Genomic DNA, 20,315 nt, shown 5'->3' with positions numbered 1-20,315 from the left:
ATGTTAGCCAGCATCATTGGTTACAAGAAATAGTCATAAAAAAAATGATTGAGAATAAAATGATAAATAAGTTTCAAAATTAAAATGAGATAGTATAGTAATATTGATCAATAAAAAATTTAAATAATAATGATGAGAGCCGAAATTAGAAAATGCGTGACATTTTTCATTTTTTAATAATTTTAGGAGCTGTTATGTCAATTAATATACACCCTAGCTAGTCTCCACTGCAAGACAGAAAAATGCATAAAAACAAAATCATAAATAATATGATTTAGCATTCTTATTTTTAAATATAATAATACTTTTATTATTGTAAAATATTTATATATATAGTTTAAATGATTAGACTTTTCAATGGGTTAAGATATTTACCCACAACTAAATCTTCATTTTTTATATTAGTAGGATATTTCTTTATTTTGGTAATAAACTAATTACTTTTGGAGTTTGTGATTTCTCATACCAATAAGTAATCGCTCTTATAAATCGACTAAATAAAACAAGTTTATTTGAATATTTACATCCTAATTATCTTTGAAACTAATTACAATTATTCAATTATTTGAATGTATATTTTAAAAAAATAACAAATATCAATTACCTCGATAAAAAATATTCACCTATAAGTTACTCTAATTAATATTTATAGCATATAAATTATATATTTAATTCCAAAAATAAGAATATAGATCGACAAATATCTTTCATCATGCTTATACTAATAATGTTAAAAATATATTTAGGATCGACTTTTCAGTCGGTTTCTTTATTTACCCCACAACTAAATCTTAATTTTATTTAGTTGAACCTAGCCTCAAAATGCATTGTCCCACAATATGTTACCTCAAATAAGTTGAACTATCTCCTTCCAATATCTTTGATAAATACTTGTTCATCTTGTCGTTAGCAAGGAGCTCAATTTTTCATTAAATACTTGTTGATCGAAATAGCAACGACCTCAATTCACACACATTTATCTGTTATTATTCTCTTAATAAGTTTACGCTATCTAAAAGTTGTTGATCAAATAATATAAGGTTTAGATTAGTCCTCGAAATGATTAAAAAGTTCAGGACTAATTCTTGAAAAGAATACATGTTACGAAGAACAATCACAATATCCAAAATAAAATTAGTTCTCTGTTCAATAAATGCGTTAATTATCTCACGGTACCCAGTACCGACCCACTACTATAGAGTCTAAGCGTTAATTATCTCACGGTGGCAAACGCTGAACAAAAGCGAGAACCATATAAATTCACAATGACGAATTAGGGTTTCGCAATCCACACTACAGTGATGGTTGAATCATTCGTCATCGGAACTGTTCCTTTCAACGCCGATGGCTGGGGCCCACCTGACGCCGCCGTCGACGGTTCCAACACCACCAACCTCCCTCACAACGTCCCCTTTGCTCCCTTCTCCCGCTCCGACAAGCTAGGCCGTATCGCCGATTGGACCCGAAACTTCAACAACCCCACCCGATCCAAAAACCCTTCCGACGCCGTTTTCGACTTCACTCACGACGACTCCTTCCCTGCTTCCGCCGAAGACGACGCCACATTCCGCCTCGTTGACGGGAAACCACCACCGCGCCCTAAATTCGGTCCTAAATGGCGTTTCCAGCAACAAAGACAACTCCCTCAACGCAAGGACGAGGAAGTTGAAGCCAAAAGGCGCGAAGCTGAGAAAGAAAGAGCTCGTCGCGATCGTCTCTACCATCAAAATCGCTCAAACCCTAACGGTCCACGTCGTGAAGCTGCGGTTTACAAATCTTCAGTCGATATTCAACCGGAATGGAATATGCGCGATCAGATTCCTTTCTCTTCGTTCACTAAGCTCTCTTTCACTGTCCCCGAACCCGAAGACCTTCAATTCTGCGGTAGCCTCGAGTATTATGACCGAACCTATGATCGCACTACGCCGAAAAGCGATCGCAGATTGGAGCGTTTCAAGAACAGAACCTTCTTCAAGGTTACCACTACCGACGATCCTGTTATTCGCAGGCTCGCCAATGAGGATAAGGCGACTGTTTTCGCCACTGATAGTATTCTGTCCACGCTTATGTGCGCGCCAAGGTCTGTTTACTCTTGGGATATTGTTGTTCAGCGTGTTGGGAATAAGTTGTTTTTTGATAAGCGCGATGGTTCACAATTGGATTTGCTTTCGGTTCATGAGACATCTCAGGAGCCTTTGCCTGAGGCCAAGGATGATATTAACTCTGCACATTCGCTGAGTGTTGAGGCTGCTTATATAAACCAGAATTTCTCGCAGCAGGTTTTGGTAAGGGATGGGAATAAAGTGAATTTTGATGAGCCTAACCCTTTTGCTAATGAGGGTGAAGAGGTTGCTTCTGTGGCTTATAGGTATAGGAGGTGGAAGTTGGATAATGAGATGTATCTTGTTGCTAGGTGTGAGGTGCAGAGTGTGCTTGATGTGAATAAGCAGAGGTCTTACCTTACTTTGAATGCTTTGAATGAGTTTGATCCCAAGTATTCCGGTTTGGATTGGAGGCAAAAGTTGGAGACTCAAAGGGGTGCTGTGTTGGCTACTGAGCTGAAGAACAATGCGAATAAGTTGGCTAAATGGACTGCTCAGGCACTGTTGGCTAGCGCCGATATGATGAAGTTGGGATATGTGTCTCGAATTCATCCTCGTGATCATTTTAATCATGTGGTTTTGGCTGTCGTTGGATATAAGCCAAAGGACTTTGCAGCACAGATTAATTTGAACCCAAATAATATGTGGGGAATTGTGAAGTCAATTGTGGACATGTGCATGAAGCTTGATGAGGGGAAATATGTTCTTGTGAAGGATCCATCTAAGCCACAGGTTAGGATTTATCAGGTTCCAGCAGATGCATTTGAGAATGACTATGTGGAGGAGCCACTTCCGGAAGAGGAACAAGCTCAACCTCCAGCAGAGGGCGTTGATGGTGAAGAGGCAACTGCTACCACAATTGATGTGAATGATATCAAGATAGATAACCAAGCTTGAGAGGGAATCTAGCTCGGGTTTGTTCACTATTTGGTTTTATAATTTTATTGAAGTTCTAGATATTCCGATGCCTTTAGAATTATGGAAATGTATATGTGTTGCTTAATGCTTCGTGACCTGTTATTAGTTGTTAATTTAAGATATTGTATTACACTATTACTGCTAATCAAATTTTAATATTTTGAGGTGCCTTAGTCCTCATTTCAAAGCTTGGGAGAACTATGAACTCTTCGTAAGTTTGTATAAAAAACACGTTATTGATTGTTGTAGTGTTAGTTGGTTAATGTACTGTTGATTTTATGCAAGCGGTGTTCTAGATAATTCTAATCACGTCATAAGTATGAGAGGATGTACAACATTATTGAAGTTATTGTGGATGTTGGATATGTCTTGCTTAATGTAAAGTCGGTACATTTGATATTAGGATCTTTAAAATTTCCAAGGTCCCTAAATGATGTCCTTTAGCAGTTGTTTGGGTGTTTTGTGCTATTGGCTTTTGTATTTACCTCTGCACCTCCGCATTTTTTTGTTTGAATATCTAGAAAGCTATGGACTCTACGACCTAATTTATACTTGAAAACTTTATTGACAATCTTCCTTTAAAGCTTCAGGCTTATGCTTGGCTATGCACATGTATCATGTTACTTCACTAGTCACGTATTTCCTAAATTTTATTTTGACATCACTTGCCATATTTTCAATGACTTAGCTTCCTTTGGTATCTATCTCATATTTTTCCTCTTATCTGACTTTCCAATAGAGGTAGCATTTCCCTTGCCATCATATTTGCATAGTCTTCTCTGTTATTTAGGTTTTTTCGTTTTGGAGCTCCCTCTCTCGTGCTTTGCTGTAGAGAAGGTACTCTTAAATTCCTCTTAAAACCATTGTTGATAAGAGTGAGGTGCCTGCGATTTGACTTGGAGTTCTTAGTCTCAATCCTAGTGGATATGTGATATGAACTTAAACTGATGTGTCCGCTGTATGTCCCTAATGGTACTGGATTTGGGGGTCTTGGGGAGAGTGTATTGTGCTTCTGCTCAAACGTTTTTCAGTGTCTTCTGTGCAGTTATTTTACTACATCTTTTGTTTTCTTCTTTCGGTCTTTTTCTGGTTGTAGGTTCAAGGCTATTATAGTTGGTGTTTTTAACTGCCTTTGGACCATGACCATTGGCATCTATTGATTTTCACCAATAAGAGTTCTTTATTTTATTATTGTCTATTATATAATGGACAATCAAAATATTCTATTAACAAATTATGAATAACAATGTAAAATAACATCTGGATAAAGTCACCGAATCTTAAATGTGCTCGAGTAAGGAGTGCCAACATAATGTCGTTTATTTCTGCTCCTCTTAGCAGTCAAGTATCCTCTTCATTCTCCCAACAAAAAAGGGCACCTGTTCTCTAGAATCAACCAGGTGTATGATTCAAATCCTCAACTCTAGACAACAAGCCGAAGCCATATATTTATTTAACTACTCCATAACTATTTATTTTGGTATATATTATGGTTTTGCTGTTTGGTGGGTGTGAACCTGGAAGTGATTGTTCTTGTCTTGTCTTGTGATGCAATGCTATATGTTGCAAGTGCCGTTGAATGCTTGAGAAATGTCCAAGTTCAGAATAAATAGCATTTGAATGTTTTGTGAATAATGATAATGATTATTAGGCAGAGTAAAATTGATGGTTCTTACTTTCTTTTGGTTTCAGCCTATTTTTCTGGTTTTCATAATTTGTACTTGTTATTCTACTAATAGGTACCACCAGATTTTTGGGTTGGTTGCAAGTCACATTTGTGTGGGGTTTTAGTGGCCATTCAACCGGGGAGATACACTCACAATTAGTCTCTTTCCATGTGTTCACATCACTTGTCTGCTGAAATTTTGCAACTTAGCCTCTTAATGTTCCTTTGGACCAAAAAGTTTCGAAGTCCAAACGTAAGTTTTTAGATGCTACAACGGTTTATTATTTATTGACCTGAGCATGTTTGGAATCAGTACGTTTGTGTGGATGTCCCATGCTTTTTTGTTGTCCAAATTGATCACCAAATCGTTTGTGATAATAAGTATATTATTAAGCAAATTTGCACGAATTTTTAACAGTAACGATTAATTGTTCACTATTTTTGTGAAGAAGTGTTATTTTCCTTCACTATGTAAAGAGAATGGATAAGCAATATAAGTAGTAAAAAAAAGTGAGAAGAACAATGTAGTGTTAGATTTGTCACTCACCTGTTCTCTAGAATCAACCAGGTCTATGATTTTCAGTATTTGACCTTTTATGATAATATAAAATTAAAGTATCTACAAAGCTAACCTAGCCATTAGCCATGTGTTGATTTATAAGTTTTCTTGAATAATCATCTATCCTTAGTTTATCGGGATATTTGATTATAGTGAAACCCAATGGCTTTAAAAATAATTAATTGCACTAACTCACATAATCTAATAGAGAGAATAAAGGAGAAGACTAAAGTGTCCTCACGATAACATTTTAAAAAAACACAATAACTCACATTATCTAATTTCCTTAAATAGAAAAACGTATTAAAATTGAGATCTACATTCTACATTGTTAATATGGCAACAATGCATGTATTGTTCATTTAGAACTACTTATATTCATGGAAGTTGATTTTCTTGCTTGATATTCCCTTGCACTAAAAAATTCATGAAAGATAATTTGTTGTTTCCAATCATCTTTTACAGATCATAGAATATTCCAAATGTATGTTCATTATAATTGATGAATGTCTTCCTCTAAAAAATATATAAAATTATATTTATAATAAATGGAAGCATGTGGATCAAGCAACTTTTATTATCACATAAATTATATAAGAAGCAAAATTAATCGTGTGAGTCATATTTGTATATGTGAACAAATAAGATAAAACATTAAGAAAGAAATATAGAATGGTTAGAAAGTGATAATATGAAAATACAAACTATTTTTATTATAAATATCTAATAATACAACTTACTAATGTGTATTTGTCTTAGTTTTTTAACAAGTAATGGAATTGAAAGAGAAAAAGAAAAAGGAAATAATTGAACTTTTATTATTGGAATTGAATTATGCACAAAGGAAAAGTGCAAAGAATTTATGTAATATGAAAATTAGTAGTTGCTTAAAACTCAAGTTATCATGTAAAGCTAATCTGAAGTACCATAATAAAAAACTATCTAAGAATGAGTCATCTTCATCTTAACACCCCTCAAGCTGGAGAGTGAATACCATTAACTCTCAACTTGGGTATAAGTTAACAAACGTGAAAAGTCGAATTTGGAGTTTAGAATTACCACGAAAGTGTTGAAAGAATGATTATTTCTTGTCTTTAAGAATAATGTTCAAGTATAATACCGTCTTGGTTTCTTGGCATGATAAAATATGAGCAATTTTGCTCAAGAATAATAAGAGAAAAATGGGATGAAATATAAGCAACTTTGCTAAGCAATAGCAAGAGAATAATATGGGCAATATTTGTCTCAAGAATATTGAGAAGAATTAAGAAAAATATTTGCAAAATTTGCTCAAAAATATCAAGAAGAATTTAGAGAAATAGAGAATATGAAGAATGTAGAAGAAAGTGATAAAGAAATGGAGCATATTGAGGTTGCGATTTTTTTTCTTTTTAAAAGATAAGCTCAAACTAGATGAATCAAACAGATTTAAGACCCCAACAAATTCCATCAGTTTCTACTTTGAAAAGATAAGTAGAAGAACCAATCTTGCACTGGAAAAAAACCAACACTATTTTCTTTGTCTCCATGCTTCTGTGACTGAGAAAAACGTTACTTGACTCCTTCACTCTCTTTGCCATCATCATTTGTGTTTGCATTGCTAAATGAAATATCTTGCAAGTTGTGAATGTGATATAAGATTGCCTCATTTTCCTTTTGGGAATTTGAAGCCCTGGAGCAAATTGAATTTGAAGAGGAAGAACTTCTTATTGTCATACATGAACATGAAAGATAAAAAATTTGCGGAATAGATAACTTTGCTATGATATCATCTTAGTTTCTTAACTACTATGCAAGAAAAAAAAAGAATGGAATTGAAAGAGCAAAAGAAAAGAAAATAAATGAATTTTTATTATTGAAATTGAATTATGCACAAAGGCAAAGTGCAAAGAATTTAACAATATGAAAATTGGTAGTTACTCGAAACTCAAGCTATCATTTAAAGTAAAACTAACCCTAAGTACCATAATAAAAAACTATTTAAGAATGAGTCATCTTTATCTTTAACAATTTGCTTGCATTTCCTTTAATATTTGTAATTTTTAAGAGATTATGCACGTTTAACTTTTAACCAGCATGCGTTGAAAACAATAATCATTGATCCTCGAATATAAATTACGAATTACTTACTTAAACTATTTATTACAAATTATACTATAGAATTCATATCATTATTAATGCAATTACCAATATACAAATACAAAGAATACAATTTAATTGATAAATATTAATATTTTCATCCAATTCAAATATGTATTGATTAATTATTATATTATAAAATTCAAATCAATAATAATCTAATATAATAACAAAACAAAAATTCAACTCACTTGTCATATCCAAATTAATGAAAAAGAATCATTCTGAGATGGTAAGAAATATAGCCTTGTTTTGTGGTTTATAAAAAACTATATTAATAATTGGGATTGAAATGATAAAATTACATAACTTAACTATATCTTGTATTAAGATTGAAATGGTAGAATAGATTAAATGGAATAACTCGATGTTCATAGGGGGAAACTATTTCATGCATGTATTGAATTGAATTAATAGAAATATCTTCTATTATTGGCAAACAAATTTTTAATCTAAATATTCTTATTTAGAGAACAATCCAGCAACTATGTTAAATACAGTAAACACTCTCTTCCATCAAAAGAGTAAATACTATATTGAAATATAAATATCATCTAGTTATTTTTTCAAAGGAAATGATCACCAATTAAGTCTTTAAAAGTTACAATATTTGTGGGGTAATTTTAATTTTAGTCCTTTAATGATTTACATTGCCACAAAACAACTCTCTAAAAAGACAAACATATTTGAAATTCTAGAAAGTTATATGATGATAGTTTTTGTTAGAGAACTTACTTATTCCATTGTATCTTATGAACAAATTCACACTTTACTCTATGTTAAAACCCAAAATGAAAAAAAAGCCTATTGCATTAGCTAATTAATAATATCATACAAGGGAATGAATTTCAATGTTAATTTACTTTTATAGTAAATATAATTTGGCTGGAATTTAGTTTTCCAACATATTAATCACTCACAATTATTGGCAGCAGCAAATGTAAAGCACCTATAGAATGAATTGTATGAAACAACATTGAAAAAAGGCAAAGAGTGATTTTTTTTATAATCATGAGTATTCCTTACCCATTCAACTAATCACTTTGAAGATGTTTTATTGTGCCTCCCAACTTTCTTTTATCATCTGAAATTGAATCATTAATCTTTTAACATTCTTAGCAATATAATGAAGAAGAGGAGTGATTCACTTACTCCACACATTAACCATCAATTATAGGAAAATCCAATGGTTTTAATTAATAAGTAGATCTACATCATTAGATGTTCATATAATTGATGGATAAGATAAAGAATAAATTTAAAAAACTTACTCTTAGTAACTGGATTTCACTCTATAATGAAACCTTATGCTACTATTTTTTTGGTTTCATCTAGGCATCGTTGCACTGGAAGCAATCATGTTTGAAGTGGATAAATCCACAAGTATATGAGGCTAACCCTCCCAACATGTATTTTTTCCATCTGCAAAAATCGAACCTGAAACTTTATTTAAGGGAAATCAAGTATATATCACTTGAACTAACATTCATTATCAAATTATACTTTTATACCAACACTTAATTCCAACAATATTTTTTTACCTAAGAAAAAAACTAAAATAAAGTAATCATATACCATAATAAGTACTTAGTCCAATCCAATCACAGACACACTTGTTTTCTTTTTGTTATTGTTGCTGTTGTGTTCTCTTTTCACTCTCTCCAAAACCAGTGTGTGAGTGATTCTTTCTCTCTTACACAAACACACTTCATGGAAAATCAAAAAACACCACTTCTTCTCTCATCTCCTCGTACCTCAAACAACAACAACAACAACAATGGTTTCATCATCCCTCAACCCATAACCAGATCCGACCCCAACAACCCATACCCGACAACCTTTGTTCAAGCTGATACTTCATCATTCAAGCAAGTTGTTCAAATTCTCACTGGATCATCCGAAACCGCAAAACAAGCTTCTTCTTTATCTACCCGACCCGGAAACCCGACCCATCATAATATTCCACCAATCAAAACCAACACAAAAAGGAACCAAACCGGGTCTGGGTTTAAACTCTATGAGCGAAGAAACTCACTTAATCACTTAAAGATCAATCCTTTGAATCCGATTTTATCGACCCACAATTCAAATTTCTCTCCTAGAAGATCTGAGATCTTATCACCTAGTATTCTGGATTTTCCTTCTCTGGTTTTGAGCCCAGTTACACCGCTTATACACAACCCTTTTGACCCGACCCAGTTGGATGCTGAAGCAGAAGAAAAAGCTATAAAGGAGAAAGGGTTTTACTTGCACCCTTCACCAAGAGCTTCAACTCCTAGAGACACTGAACTTCGTTTATTGCCTCTGTTTCCAACAACTTCTCCAAGAACTTCAGGTTCTTCTTCATCACCATCGTAATTTTTGTTTTTTATTTTATTCTGGGATTTTGTGAAAGTTTTTGTTTTTATATTTTATTATTGCCATTGATTATGAGGAGTAGAGGGAGAAAATTGTAATTGTTTATGAAGAGAATTGTATGGAATACTATGTCATATTTCCCTTCTGTACCTTTAATTGAGAAAATGAGGAGAAAAAATCTCACTCTTCTATCTATGTTGCTCTATTTTGTTGAACTTATATGGGGAAAATTTTAGTTTTTTATCAAATATGTTTCTCTATTTTGTTGCCACTTTTTTCACTTACTATTCTGTTAAATTCCTTTCATGCTTGGGTTGAATTCTGTGATCTATTTTAGTTACTCAAGCCTTTGATCATTGGTAATTAATTACACTAATGAATAATTGGGTTATTAGAAAATGATGCATTTAGTACATTGGTAATATAAAAATTGTAATTTTAATGTAGTTTTATAATCTTTCGATACAAACTTGGCAAATTTGTAGAATATTTAAGTACTACAGTAGTATTTACCAAGTCAAATTTCAGAATTGAATTCTGTGGGCTGTATTAGAAAGTGGTGTATTTAATATATTGGTAATTTATAAATTGTATTTTGTTAATAATATTTTTGATCTCTAGATTCAAAATATTGATTAGCATTTGCCTAATTGATTTGCCAAGTCAAATGCTGTGTTTTAAGAGATAATATAGGAATTAGTTAGTAATTGTTTATTTGAAAATGGTGCATTTGATATTTTGGAATTGTGATAAGCATTGACCGAGTCATATCTCCGACTTGAAAAAGTGCTTGGTTTGAGGATAAAATTGAGATACAAGGTTTAGGGCAGGTGTCAAAACAAAGTGTTGTAGAATGAGGAAGGAGAATTGACCCTAATTTTTTGTACTACCAATCATATCTCCGACATAATAAGTCCGACTTTATAATAAGAAACTAATCACTTTTTTGAGTAGGTAAATGCCTCTCTCAACAACATTCACAGGAAAAGATGCTAAAGAGACTCAGGCATTGTATGTGCTTGTGTGTTATAGTAACTTGTAAGCATCCACTGATTTTGATATACAATAAGTACTACATTGTGTTTGTGCCTCTCTGTCCTAAACATGGTTTTGCTATAATATGAAGATATATTTAAAAGAATGTGGTTTCAGTGTAAAGTATTATATATGGAAAAACACCCTTTTAATGGGATTGTTTTTCAGTGATGGCCCAAATTTTTATTTTTGTAAATGGGGCATTTTTTGTACTAATTTTTTATAGTAGTAATCATTTAGTTTACCAAGATTAACTCTGCATATTTTACCCTTTTCCTTCATTTTATCCATTTTAGCACATAATTTGGCCTTGAAAAAAGTGAATCATGTATTAATGCCTTCAGAAAATCATTAGTATCTAAAATTGATAGCTAAAAGCATTAATTCAACTTATAGTAGGAGATTGTTCAATTTCGTATGTGTGAATTTAACAAGTGTCCATATGATATTGTTTAGGAAAAGTTTTGTAGTCTTAGGTGTGATTAAAGTATCTAGTGTATAAGGAGTTACGTCATCTCCTCTAATATTTAAAATTTTGACATTTATTATATTTAATTATTTTTTATAAAAATATTTTTAAAACTAAATAAAATAGTATATGTTATATTTTTATGGTATTATGAGATATTTTATTCTCTTTATCATATATGTGATTTATAAAAACAAAATGGCATTGAAGTATTTTCATATTTGTGTGTTACCATGTTAAGTGATTTACTTGGATTTCAAATATTATTTATTTTATTTTTTAAACATTGTTCTCAGCATAATTAACCCTAACTAATTTTATAGACCAGTTTTGGCTTTTGTTTCTAAATTTTTTAACAATGAATTTTTTTGTTACCGTTAGTTCTCAAAACATTCATTAAATGCAGAAAGAGATAAATATCATAGAATTCCCCCTTTTAATACTGTTCCTATCATTATCATGATAAATCCTTTTAAATAAAATTTAAGATGATATTATGACTGTCAAACTTCTTTCAATAAATTTTGAAAACTGCTGCAATTATAGTAGTATATGAAAATAAGTCAAACTCTCTTGATAGTTTTTATTTGGAAGCAATAAATCCATTATGGTGTAAACGGTTGAAGTACAATCTAAGCCATTAATTTTGTTTAGTATTTTATTTTGTTGGGACCCCTTTTCTTTTGGGTAGGGTCCTTAAATGTAAAGCTTTGTAGAGCCGCAAAAAGCAATCATAATCCTTCTTTCTAATATTGAGTACTATAATTTCCTTTTTGACTCAAAGGAGACTAAGAATTGTAATGAAATGGGGTGAATGTGCATATCTACTGTCCCACACTCAGTGTTATTTCATGTACCATGATCTTATGATTTGTCGAAAAATTACTTAAAATTAAATTTTAATTTAAATATATATTTTTCAACTAATCACAAGGTCTTGACACATGAAGTAACACTAAGTGTATATATGTATACCATAACTGAAGGATAAGAAGTGGGACTTGTGATGATGAAAGGATAGAAAAGATGTGTAGGAAAGCAAGAAAGCATGGTGTAGATATGACTTATGTGTTTGTTTGTGTGGGTTTATATGATTACTCTGGACTTTGCAACTCATGGTTGGTGGTGCATTGATTAGTAGTTTGAAACTTAACATGTGCAATTGTGTATTGCTCATTTGTATGGGAATTCTAGTGTTTTGCTTACCCATTATCAAAGATTGTTTTGTATAGTTTCCCTTTCACTATCATTTGAGAAAAAGAATCTAAAACTTGTTACATGTGGCATGTTTTGATTTGGTGTATTATTTATGACCACCCTTCTAAAGTCCATGGATGTAATTATGTGACAAATAATTCAAACATGACATCTTTTGACTATGTCTTCATACTTGAATGGTTAGAACACCCATAATGATAATAAAAAAAGTTGTTCGTAGCGAAACAAATATGTTTTTTGTCGAAGTTTACATTGGAGTAGAGACATTCTTATGAGTCAATATTAAAAAGTGGAAAAAAAATGTTACAAGTATTGACGAAGGCATTCATATACCACGGTGTGTAAGTGCATACTCTCAAATTATTTTTCTCCCAATAATAAATTTATAGTTAATATTTGATGCATCTCTTAATAATATAAAATTGTATCAATGTTTCTAAGTTATTATATAAAATTTTATATCACCTAATCAATGTTGTTATACTTGAATGAGTCATCATTTTCGATCAATTATTGAGTCAACAATGAGATTAGATACTCAATAGTTAGAGTAGTTAAATTGATTTACACTAAAAAATTATCAAAGTTTTATAATTTATCTAACATTATTTGATAATTTTATATTACAACTTTAAAACATTGTTATTACACAAATACTTAATTGAAAACAAATAAAAAAAATATTTTACGATAATACAATATCACAAATAAGTTAAAAACATTATCAAATAACATAATTTTTTTACAATTTGACTGCAACAAAGTGGTTAAATAATTTTAAACCTAATTTAAACAAATTATGTTTTGTTACAATGTAAGCTAAAAAATAACAAATGAAATTTTAATAATGACAAACTTAACCATAAATAAATTGGAAGTACAAATTTCCCCCCCTCAAAAGAGGTAGTGTTGATATTATTTTAAAAAAATGATTGATTAAGTCGACAATACTTGTTAGATTGGTCGAGTTATCGATTTTATGAGCAAAATAGTCAAGTTGAACAGATCCACACCGATTTTAGTTCATAGCCGATCAATTGAGCAACTTGAACCAGTTTGGTGTTCATTTTAGGTTGGATTAGCCGGTCTAGTTGAATTCAATAACATTGTATTTATTACAACTTGCATCCCTTGACCTTGGGTCCTAGATCCGTCACTAGTTACAAGAGATAAAAATATAAATGTATGGTAGGTTTGTGAGATTCATGTAAGCGGAAATATAGTTGCATTATTGGAAGTGATTTTGACTTGAATTATTTAAGTTGTTGAAAAGTATAAACAAATATCAAATAATTGGTGAGACCCATTTATCACCATTGTGGATGCTCTTAGTAGTAGCATGAGCTCTATTTTTATTTTCTGTGCGGTATATATCTTTATGTTTTGGTTATGCAATTTGGTGTTGTTGGTACATTGGTGGTAGTGATTAGTGAAAACCTAAAAGAGTGAACTTTTGGAAGAAAAAAAGCAAATTGGAGAAAATATTGTTCACTCCTTTCCATATATTAATAAATATTGGAATAAGCTAATTCAATGTAGTTGCCGATGGGTGATTATTGACAAACAAACTAGTAATATTTATTATAACTTTAAAATCTATGCGATATTATTGTATCATTCATAATTAATTTGTAAGTTAATAGTCATTAACATATGAATGATAGATGATTTATTAATAGTGTAAATTGTCAGTGTATATATATTAAATAGATATGTGATAAAATGGTAAAGTTTAACAATAGTAACCTGTTATGAAAAATTGAAAATATGTTAACTAATCTATATCAGTTTATTTATAACTACCAATATAACCTCTCATTGATCGATCTAAAAATGTGACAATCTCTAATCATACTTTATTTTCAAAGCCGTAGAATATGACAATTTAACTAAAAAAATAGTTTGTTAATCTTTCCCATATTTCATTTTTCTCCTACATGAAGAGAGTTGTACATGCTCTAATGTTTTTATTATTATTTTAAGATGTATCACTTTTTTAAATAAAAAGATTTCGTTTTAAGTTTGAACTTCAAAATGATTCTCCTTATATCACAATTCAGAAAATCTATTTCCTCCATTGCATTTAAGTGTGATATTAGTAAGCAAAAGATAAAGTATCACCATAGAATTTCATAGAAAAATAGAAAAAGACCAAGTTGTTCCCATCTCACATTAGTATTTCACACAAATCTCATAATGGATTAAGCAACAACAAAAGAAATAAAACAATAACACCACATTTTAAAAAAAAATGTAAATTGTTTCATTGTAGGAAATTAAGTTTGGCATTATGAAGGAAGAAGAAATTAAGAAAAAGCAACTAGTCAATTTTAGTCAATTTTTGTAGTAATAATAACTTCATCTTCTTCAGCTTCCTTCATTCTTTATCATTGGATAAATTAGTTAACGTTTCTTGCACAATTTGTGATTTTAGTGCAACCACGACGATAAGGGTTGGCTCTGCCCCGTTGTTGGCAATTGTAGTAGGATCTTCCACGATTTCCACATGGGACTTGATTGGCCCTCATGGAATTATACCCAATGTACCTGAAAAGGATTTAGAGAAGCGATAAATATTTGAGAAAAAGATGTATACACCAATAATATATGACTTTTATATATTATCGTTATATCATTCATTATTCATGTCTAATTATAACTTTTGTACCTTCTTCGGCCTTGTAGTGTTCTACGAATTGATTCGGAACTCATCAAGAATTCATTGTCATCAGTAATGAGATCAATGTCACCCTGAGTCACCATTTCTCTCCCAAACTCATGAATGGTAGAAGCTTCAGAAGCCACCATCATGGTCAAGGCCAAGAGGAGCAAAATGAGCCATGGCTTAGAATCCATTATTATGGGGCAAGGCAAGTTTTGGTATTTGGAATGGGAATTATTTATAATGCAAGATAGAAAGAGTCCCTACCTCATTCCTAGGTGAAAAAGGGTGGAAAGGTTCATAATTAGAGGGTAGGGAGAGATTATAGGAAAAGATGGTGGGTTTTTTGTTGTTAATTGCTAAATAGAGGAATGCAATTAGTGCCATGCATGCATGCATTTGCTAAAAAAGTTGAAAGCCACTTGTTTATGTAACTAACTATGACTAAATAAATTTGCCAATTATGTGAGTTACTTAAAATGACCCTTCCCTACAATGGTTCCTTGATCTACACTTGTGTTAAGCTTGGTAATAAAAGAGATTATTGCATGGTTCTAGTTAAATGGCACATGTGTTAAGGTTCCTCACAAATTTTTCTATCCAGATTTCAGACCCATATTGGGCTTCTGTTTTTATATTGGGCTTCTGTAATCTTTTAAGATTTATAACTTATTTTTAGTGAAAAAAGAATAAAGTTAATAAAGTATCATATTTAAAAAAAATAATCTTATTATCTTTTTCCCTTCCAAATGTTCATTTATTTTTTGGAAAAACTTAAGTACATAATCTTAGGTTATATATGTTTTTTTTAAAAACATGTAAAATCATATATGAAAAATAAATTCACATATGGTTTAAGGTCACATTCAAGAAAATGATTGAGAAAATACAATTTTTGTATTTATTTTAAAAAATGTAGATTAAATACTAAGTTATAGATCTTGAATATATTACTAACAAGTAATTGTTTTAGAGGTTAAGGTCCAACTAAATTCTATATATCGTATTACACTACAGAATAAAAGATTCATTTTTGAGAGAGAGCGATACTTGTTAAGAATAGAAGTTACACATCAACCGAACTCGGAAGGAATAGTTGATACTAAAAAAAGAAGCCCTTTTCCTTCAGCCCATATTATGTTTAGCCTGGTCCAATTACAAGGGGGAAAAACCCGATGATCTCTTACTTCAATACTTGGTGAAAGAATGAAAAGAAGTTAAGAAGCAGAAAGGTTGATTTTGTTTGCAATTGAAAGATGGAATCAGAGAATACTAAAGATGTATCATCAGCCGAAGCAGTTCTTCTGGGAGCTTTAGCTCCTGGTGTTAATGTTCATACTTTCTCTTCAACATTTACTCCTTTTTTTTCTTTTGAATCTCTTTAATGATTTTAATTGATTCTTTTGTTTTCCAATTTTCAGGCACCTACTTGGATTACATTAAAGTTTACTTTTTTAATGATGGGTCTCTCTCTTGCTCTTATGTTGGGTTTAGCTTTCTCTTCAAGTGATTCACCATTGATGCTTCATGTTACTTTCCTTGTTCTTATATGTCTCACCCTCTTCTCACTCCTTAGCTGGTAAGTGGTAACCCTTCTTTCCAAATGCTGTGTATAAATTAGTTTTGGTAAAATTATACCCATCTTCATTGAGGTTTGACTTTAGCCGACAGTGGAATTAAGGTTTTATGATTGTTGTTATTGTCCATTGAGGTTTGACTTAATTACATTTGAAGCTTCTTATGTTGTTTCAGAAATAATAAGACTAACATCCTTTGAGTTTTATGTTGTCATAACACTTATCCTTAACTTTAGCTAGTTAACATTGTAGGGGTATCAGCCTATTGGATATAGCATTTCCAAGCCTCAAAAAGAGGTCAATGAAACTCTTAACAAAACTCACCCATCAACCTCAACTATCCACCCATAACCATTGCTAATCAGCATTTGAGTCAATGACCGCAAAATTCAACCCAACATCACATTAGATCTAGTAGCCATCGTCTATTGATCAATCCACCGCATCACAATTCTGTGTGGGAGTTGATGGGAATGGTGGATTGAACTCGGTGGGAAACTTGGTGGGTCATGGGTATGGAGTTGGAAGTGGCGGTGGATTGTGTTATGTGGTCAGTGTCTCTGTTAGGAGTCTCACATAGAGTAACATAGCAAATTCAATGTGACACGTAAGTTATGAAGGTTTGACACCTAATATACTAGTGTTTTGGGTTGAGCTCTCCTTATACGCTTAAGTCCTAACAGTCTCCTGAACCAATTCACGATGTGGCAAGTTGAGGGTGATGGTTAAACTTTGTTGTGGGTTTTATTGACCTCCCAAGGTTTTTGAGGTATTACACTTGATACCCCAGAAAACAAGGGGAGTGAGAATGACTGTAAATGTGTAATATTAATGATTAGTTAATGTCGGTGTAAGTGCAATACTAACCAGCCTTAAGGGATGTCTGTGTAATTTCTTATACAAGAGACGAAAGGTATGGAGTGTAATTTAGTCAAACCTCAACGGTTGTCACTGTAATGTCATCATAACTTCAAGGGTTATCACTGTAATGTCCCCAGTGGTTTTCAGTAATCTTAATATTTATAACAGCAGCGACCCAGTTAAAATTTGTCTATCAAATTGTCATGAAGTCAACATGGTTATGCATATGTACATGATTAGTAATGTTTGAGCTGTTAAAACTGAAATTATGATTCCTCATGTATATGTTCTTTGCTGTTACTCAAATAATGTTGTTGGAATGGTCTGAGGTTCTGAAAACTGGTCGGGTCCTATGAAACATTTTAATATTCGTATGAAACTTGAGTGATCTGACTTCCGAGGCAACTAAATTTTCCTAAAGTCAACATACATATATATATATATATATATAATTAATATTTGAGCTGTTGATTCATCTAAATATTATCACAGGTCATGTGATATGACTGGAACTGCCTAACAACAAAAGAATTGTAATTGACAATGCATCCTTTGATGAGTTTGCAATGCAGGTGTTGTTATTGGTGTTGTATTCACTGTTGTTTTTATTGGTCTATCCCAACATTCTCGAGAATACAGAATGGGAGAATGGTGTAAATTAAGTTTCATATTTTAATTGCACGTCAAGTCTTGCACTGTAATGGATTGGTGTTGGCATCACTCATGGAATCCGCATTAATAATGACATTATGTTCTGATGTGCCATTTATGTTGCAAGAGTAGTTTTAAGTTTTAGGCCTTGAATTTATCAACTATAATTGTGATGTTTCTAGTGTGAATGCATCAGCAGACAAGAAACTAATCAAGAAAATTTGTGAAGTGCATTTTTTTGCATCTAAAATATGAGTTTGCTCTTGCTTTTCCCATGCAGTACTCAATACATTTTTCCTTGCAGGTTTCTTGCACAAACTGGCCTAGTCTCTGTCGAACATCAAATGCGTGAGATGGGCCTGGCACAAAATGATAATCCAGATGAAACCAGAAAGAGCAAATAACTATTTCCTTATACAAGATACTTTAAGATTGGGAGGAATTATGTCGATACTTCATTGAAACGTTTACAACGATGATTTCTGATGAACTCCTTCATTGTGAATGACAGCAACCAAATCTTAGAGGATTCCATGAGGAAACTTACTAGTTCAAGATATACCCCCTCTGCTAATGCCTCTTAGCTTTCTTCTCTTTATGATTCTCTTTCTTTGGATCTGTGAAATAGAAACATGAGCCGCACCGGAATTGCACCAAGAACTTCATACAAATAGCTCTAGCCTTATTGTGTTATACTAAATTAACCTTTTAGTCCCATTCTTTGATGCTAATTTTTTGTCTCACAGATAAAAAGATGCATAACTTTTTCCTCTTTTCAATTCTTATTAGATGCCTTATGCATTTGCATGTGGTTCAAGTTTTCTTCTCTTTATAATGATTTCTGATGTCTTACTATACAAAACTAGGGGCAACTTTTAGATGCTTTTCCACATGGATTTGTGGAAAAGACTACTAGGCATAATCATAATAATCAACACTACTTGGCATGTTCTTTGTGTGAAATGGAGGATTATGCATGCTGGTTCATTCTAAAATTATTTTTGCCATTAAATTCTTCTTCATTCTTCTTACTTCAATTACTGCAAAAAACTGTCTTATAATTTTATCCCATAGTGAGAAGAGGAATTGCTAAGGCCTAGAAACTGTAGTTTAATGAGTGTATAATGTTCTTTTTGGAAGTTGGTTTTTAGAGGGGATGAATATAATCGTGATAAAATATGAAATATGTTCTTTCTTTTCAAAAAATCATCTCGCAAAGAGTTAGAATCATTCGAAATAGGTAATGTCAATAAAATAATATAATATTTATATATTATTAGTGTAAAAATTTATATGTTGTTATCATATTATATACCATTCATTTATTTATTTTTTAAATAGTTAATAATGATACAATATAAAGGATAGATGATACAGTAATAATGTTTAAAATTAATACGTTATCAATGTATATATTTTCCCCTCATAAATGGTTGCATTAAAAAGAATCTTAAGTAGAGTGTGCCTCAATGTGGTTACTTGAAAAAAAAATATCAATGTTCTACGGGTTAAGAGGTTTGAAAATATGAAGGGAAAAGAGGGTTTGAATGTGGATCATTAACTTTTATATGTTACACTTGTTATATTGAAGAGAATCTCTAGTCATATTGTATATGGTGTCAAAATAGATGTTTGTGATAACATGGCGTTGGTTCAAGTGGTACATGTTTGATTTCTCTTAAGCAAAAACTTGGGTTCGAATCTTGTGGATGAAAAATGTCCGTTGGGAGAGTTAACTCCATGTACCTGTGGATGTTCTCAGCTCGAACAAGATTACCTCTAATGCAATACATGTAGGAAACAAAAAAATACATGTTTGTGATAAATGTTAAAGCAATAATAATAATATAAAAAACACTTGAAGTGATCATCATTGGATTATGAAAATATACCAAAGACCATCAATATTTTATTCAATAATAGTGAAGCATATTTCATATTTTTTTAATTAAGGGTATTCTTCACTCCATTACTATAGAAGTAATCTTGTTCAGGTATCTCTCTTCCTACCCGGAATCAAATATTGACTTTTGATATTTTATGATACATAAAATCTAGCATAGAATGCATGCTAGAAAAACTCGATTACCATAACATAAA

At 31.7% G+C, this 20,315-nt stretch overlaps 4 protein-coding genes across 7 annotated transcripts; 3 read left to right on the top strand and 1 right to left on the bottom strand.

The window, feature by feature from the left end:
- Nucleotides 1,218-5,098, top strand: LOC109345605 (eukaryotic translation initiation factor 3 subunit D-like). 4 transcript variants are annotated; one of them, XM_019584701.1, is made up of 2 exons: nucleotides 1,218-3,002; nucleotides 4,760-5,098. In XM_019584701.1, the coding sequence occupies exon 1, from the start codon at nucleotides 1,302-1,304 to the stop codon at nucleotides 2,997-2,999; it is 1,698 nt and encodes a 565-aa protein (XP_019440246.1). In that variant the 5' UTR covers nucleotides 1,218-1,301; the 3' UTR covers nucleotides 3,000-3,002; nucleotides 4,760-5,098. The 4 variants fall into 4 exon arrangements, with proteins under 4 accessions (XP_019440246.1, XP_019440245.1, XP_019440243.1 ...); XM_019584700.1 differs by having other exon boundaries at nucleotides 1,218-3,003; nucleotides 4,790-5,098; XM_019584698.1 differs by having other exon boundaries at nucleotides 1,218-3,016; nucleotides 4,790-5,098.
- LOC109345602 (VQ motif-containing protein 4) lies at nucleotides 8,979-9,990 on the top strand. The gene has a single exon (XM_019584695.1). It carries the CDS (start codon nucleotides 9,095-9,097, stop codon nucleotides 9,740-9,742), a length of 648 nt encoding a protein of 215 aa, XP_019440240.1. The 5' UTR covers nucleotides 8,979-9,094; the 3' UTR covers nucleotides 9,743-9,990.
- Nucleotides 14,704-15,356, bottom strand: LOC109345604 (protein RALF-like 19). The gene is made up of 2 exons (XM_019584696.1): nucleotides 15,133-15,356; nucleotides 14,704-15,011 (listed from the first exon to the last, which is right to left on the bottom strand). The coding sequence occupies exons 1-2, from the start codon at nucleotides 15,318-15,320 to the stop codon at nucleotides 14,864-14,866; spliced, it is 336 nt and encodes a 111-aa protein (XP_019440241.1). The 5' UTR covers nucleotides 15,321-15,356; the 3' UTR covers nucleotides 14,704-14,863.
- LOC109345601 lies at nucleotides 16,313-19,029 on the top strand. Its single transcript, XM_019584694.1, has 3 exons — nucleotides 16,313-16,457; nucleotides 16,548-16,705; nucleotides 18,520-19,029. The coding sequence occupies exons 1-3, from the start codon at nucleotides 16,383-16,385 to the stop codon at nucleotides 18,617-18,619; spliced, it is 333 nt and encodes a 110-aa protein (XP_019440239.1). The 5' UTR covers nucleotides 16,313-16,382; the 3' UTR covers nucleotides 18,620-19,029.

This window comes from Lupinus angustifolius, chromosome LG04 (assembly GCF_001865875.1).
Source record: "Lupinus angustifolius cultivar Tanjil chromosome LG04, LupAngTanjil_v1.0, whole genome shotgun sequence".
Classification (NCBI taxonomy): Eukaryota; Viridiplantae; Streptophyta; class Magnoliopsida; order Fabales; family Fabaceae; genus Lupinus; species Lupinus angustifolius.
This window is presented reverse-complemented; position numbering and strand designations above follow the sequence as displayed.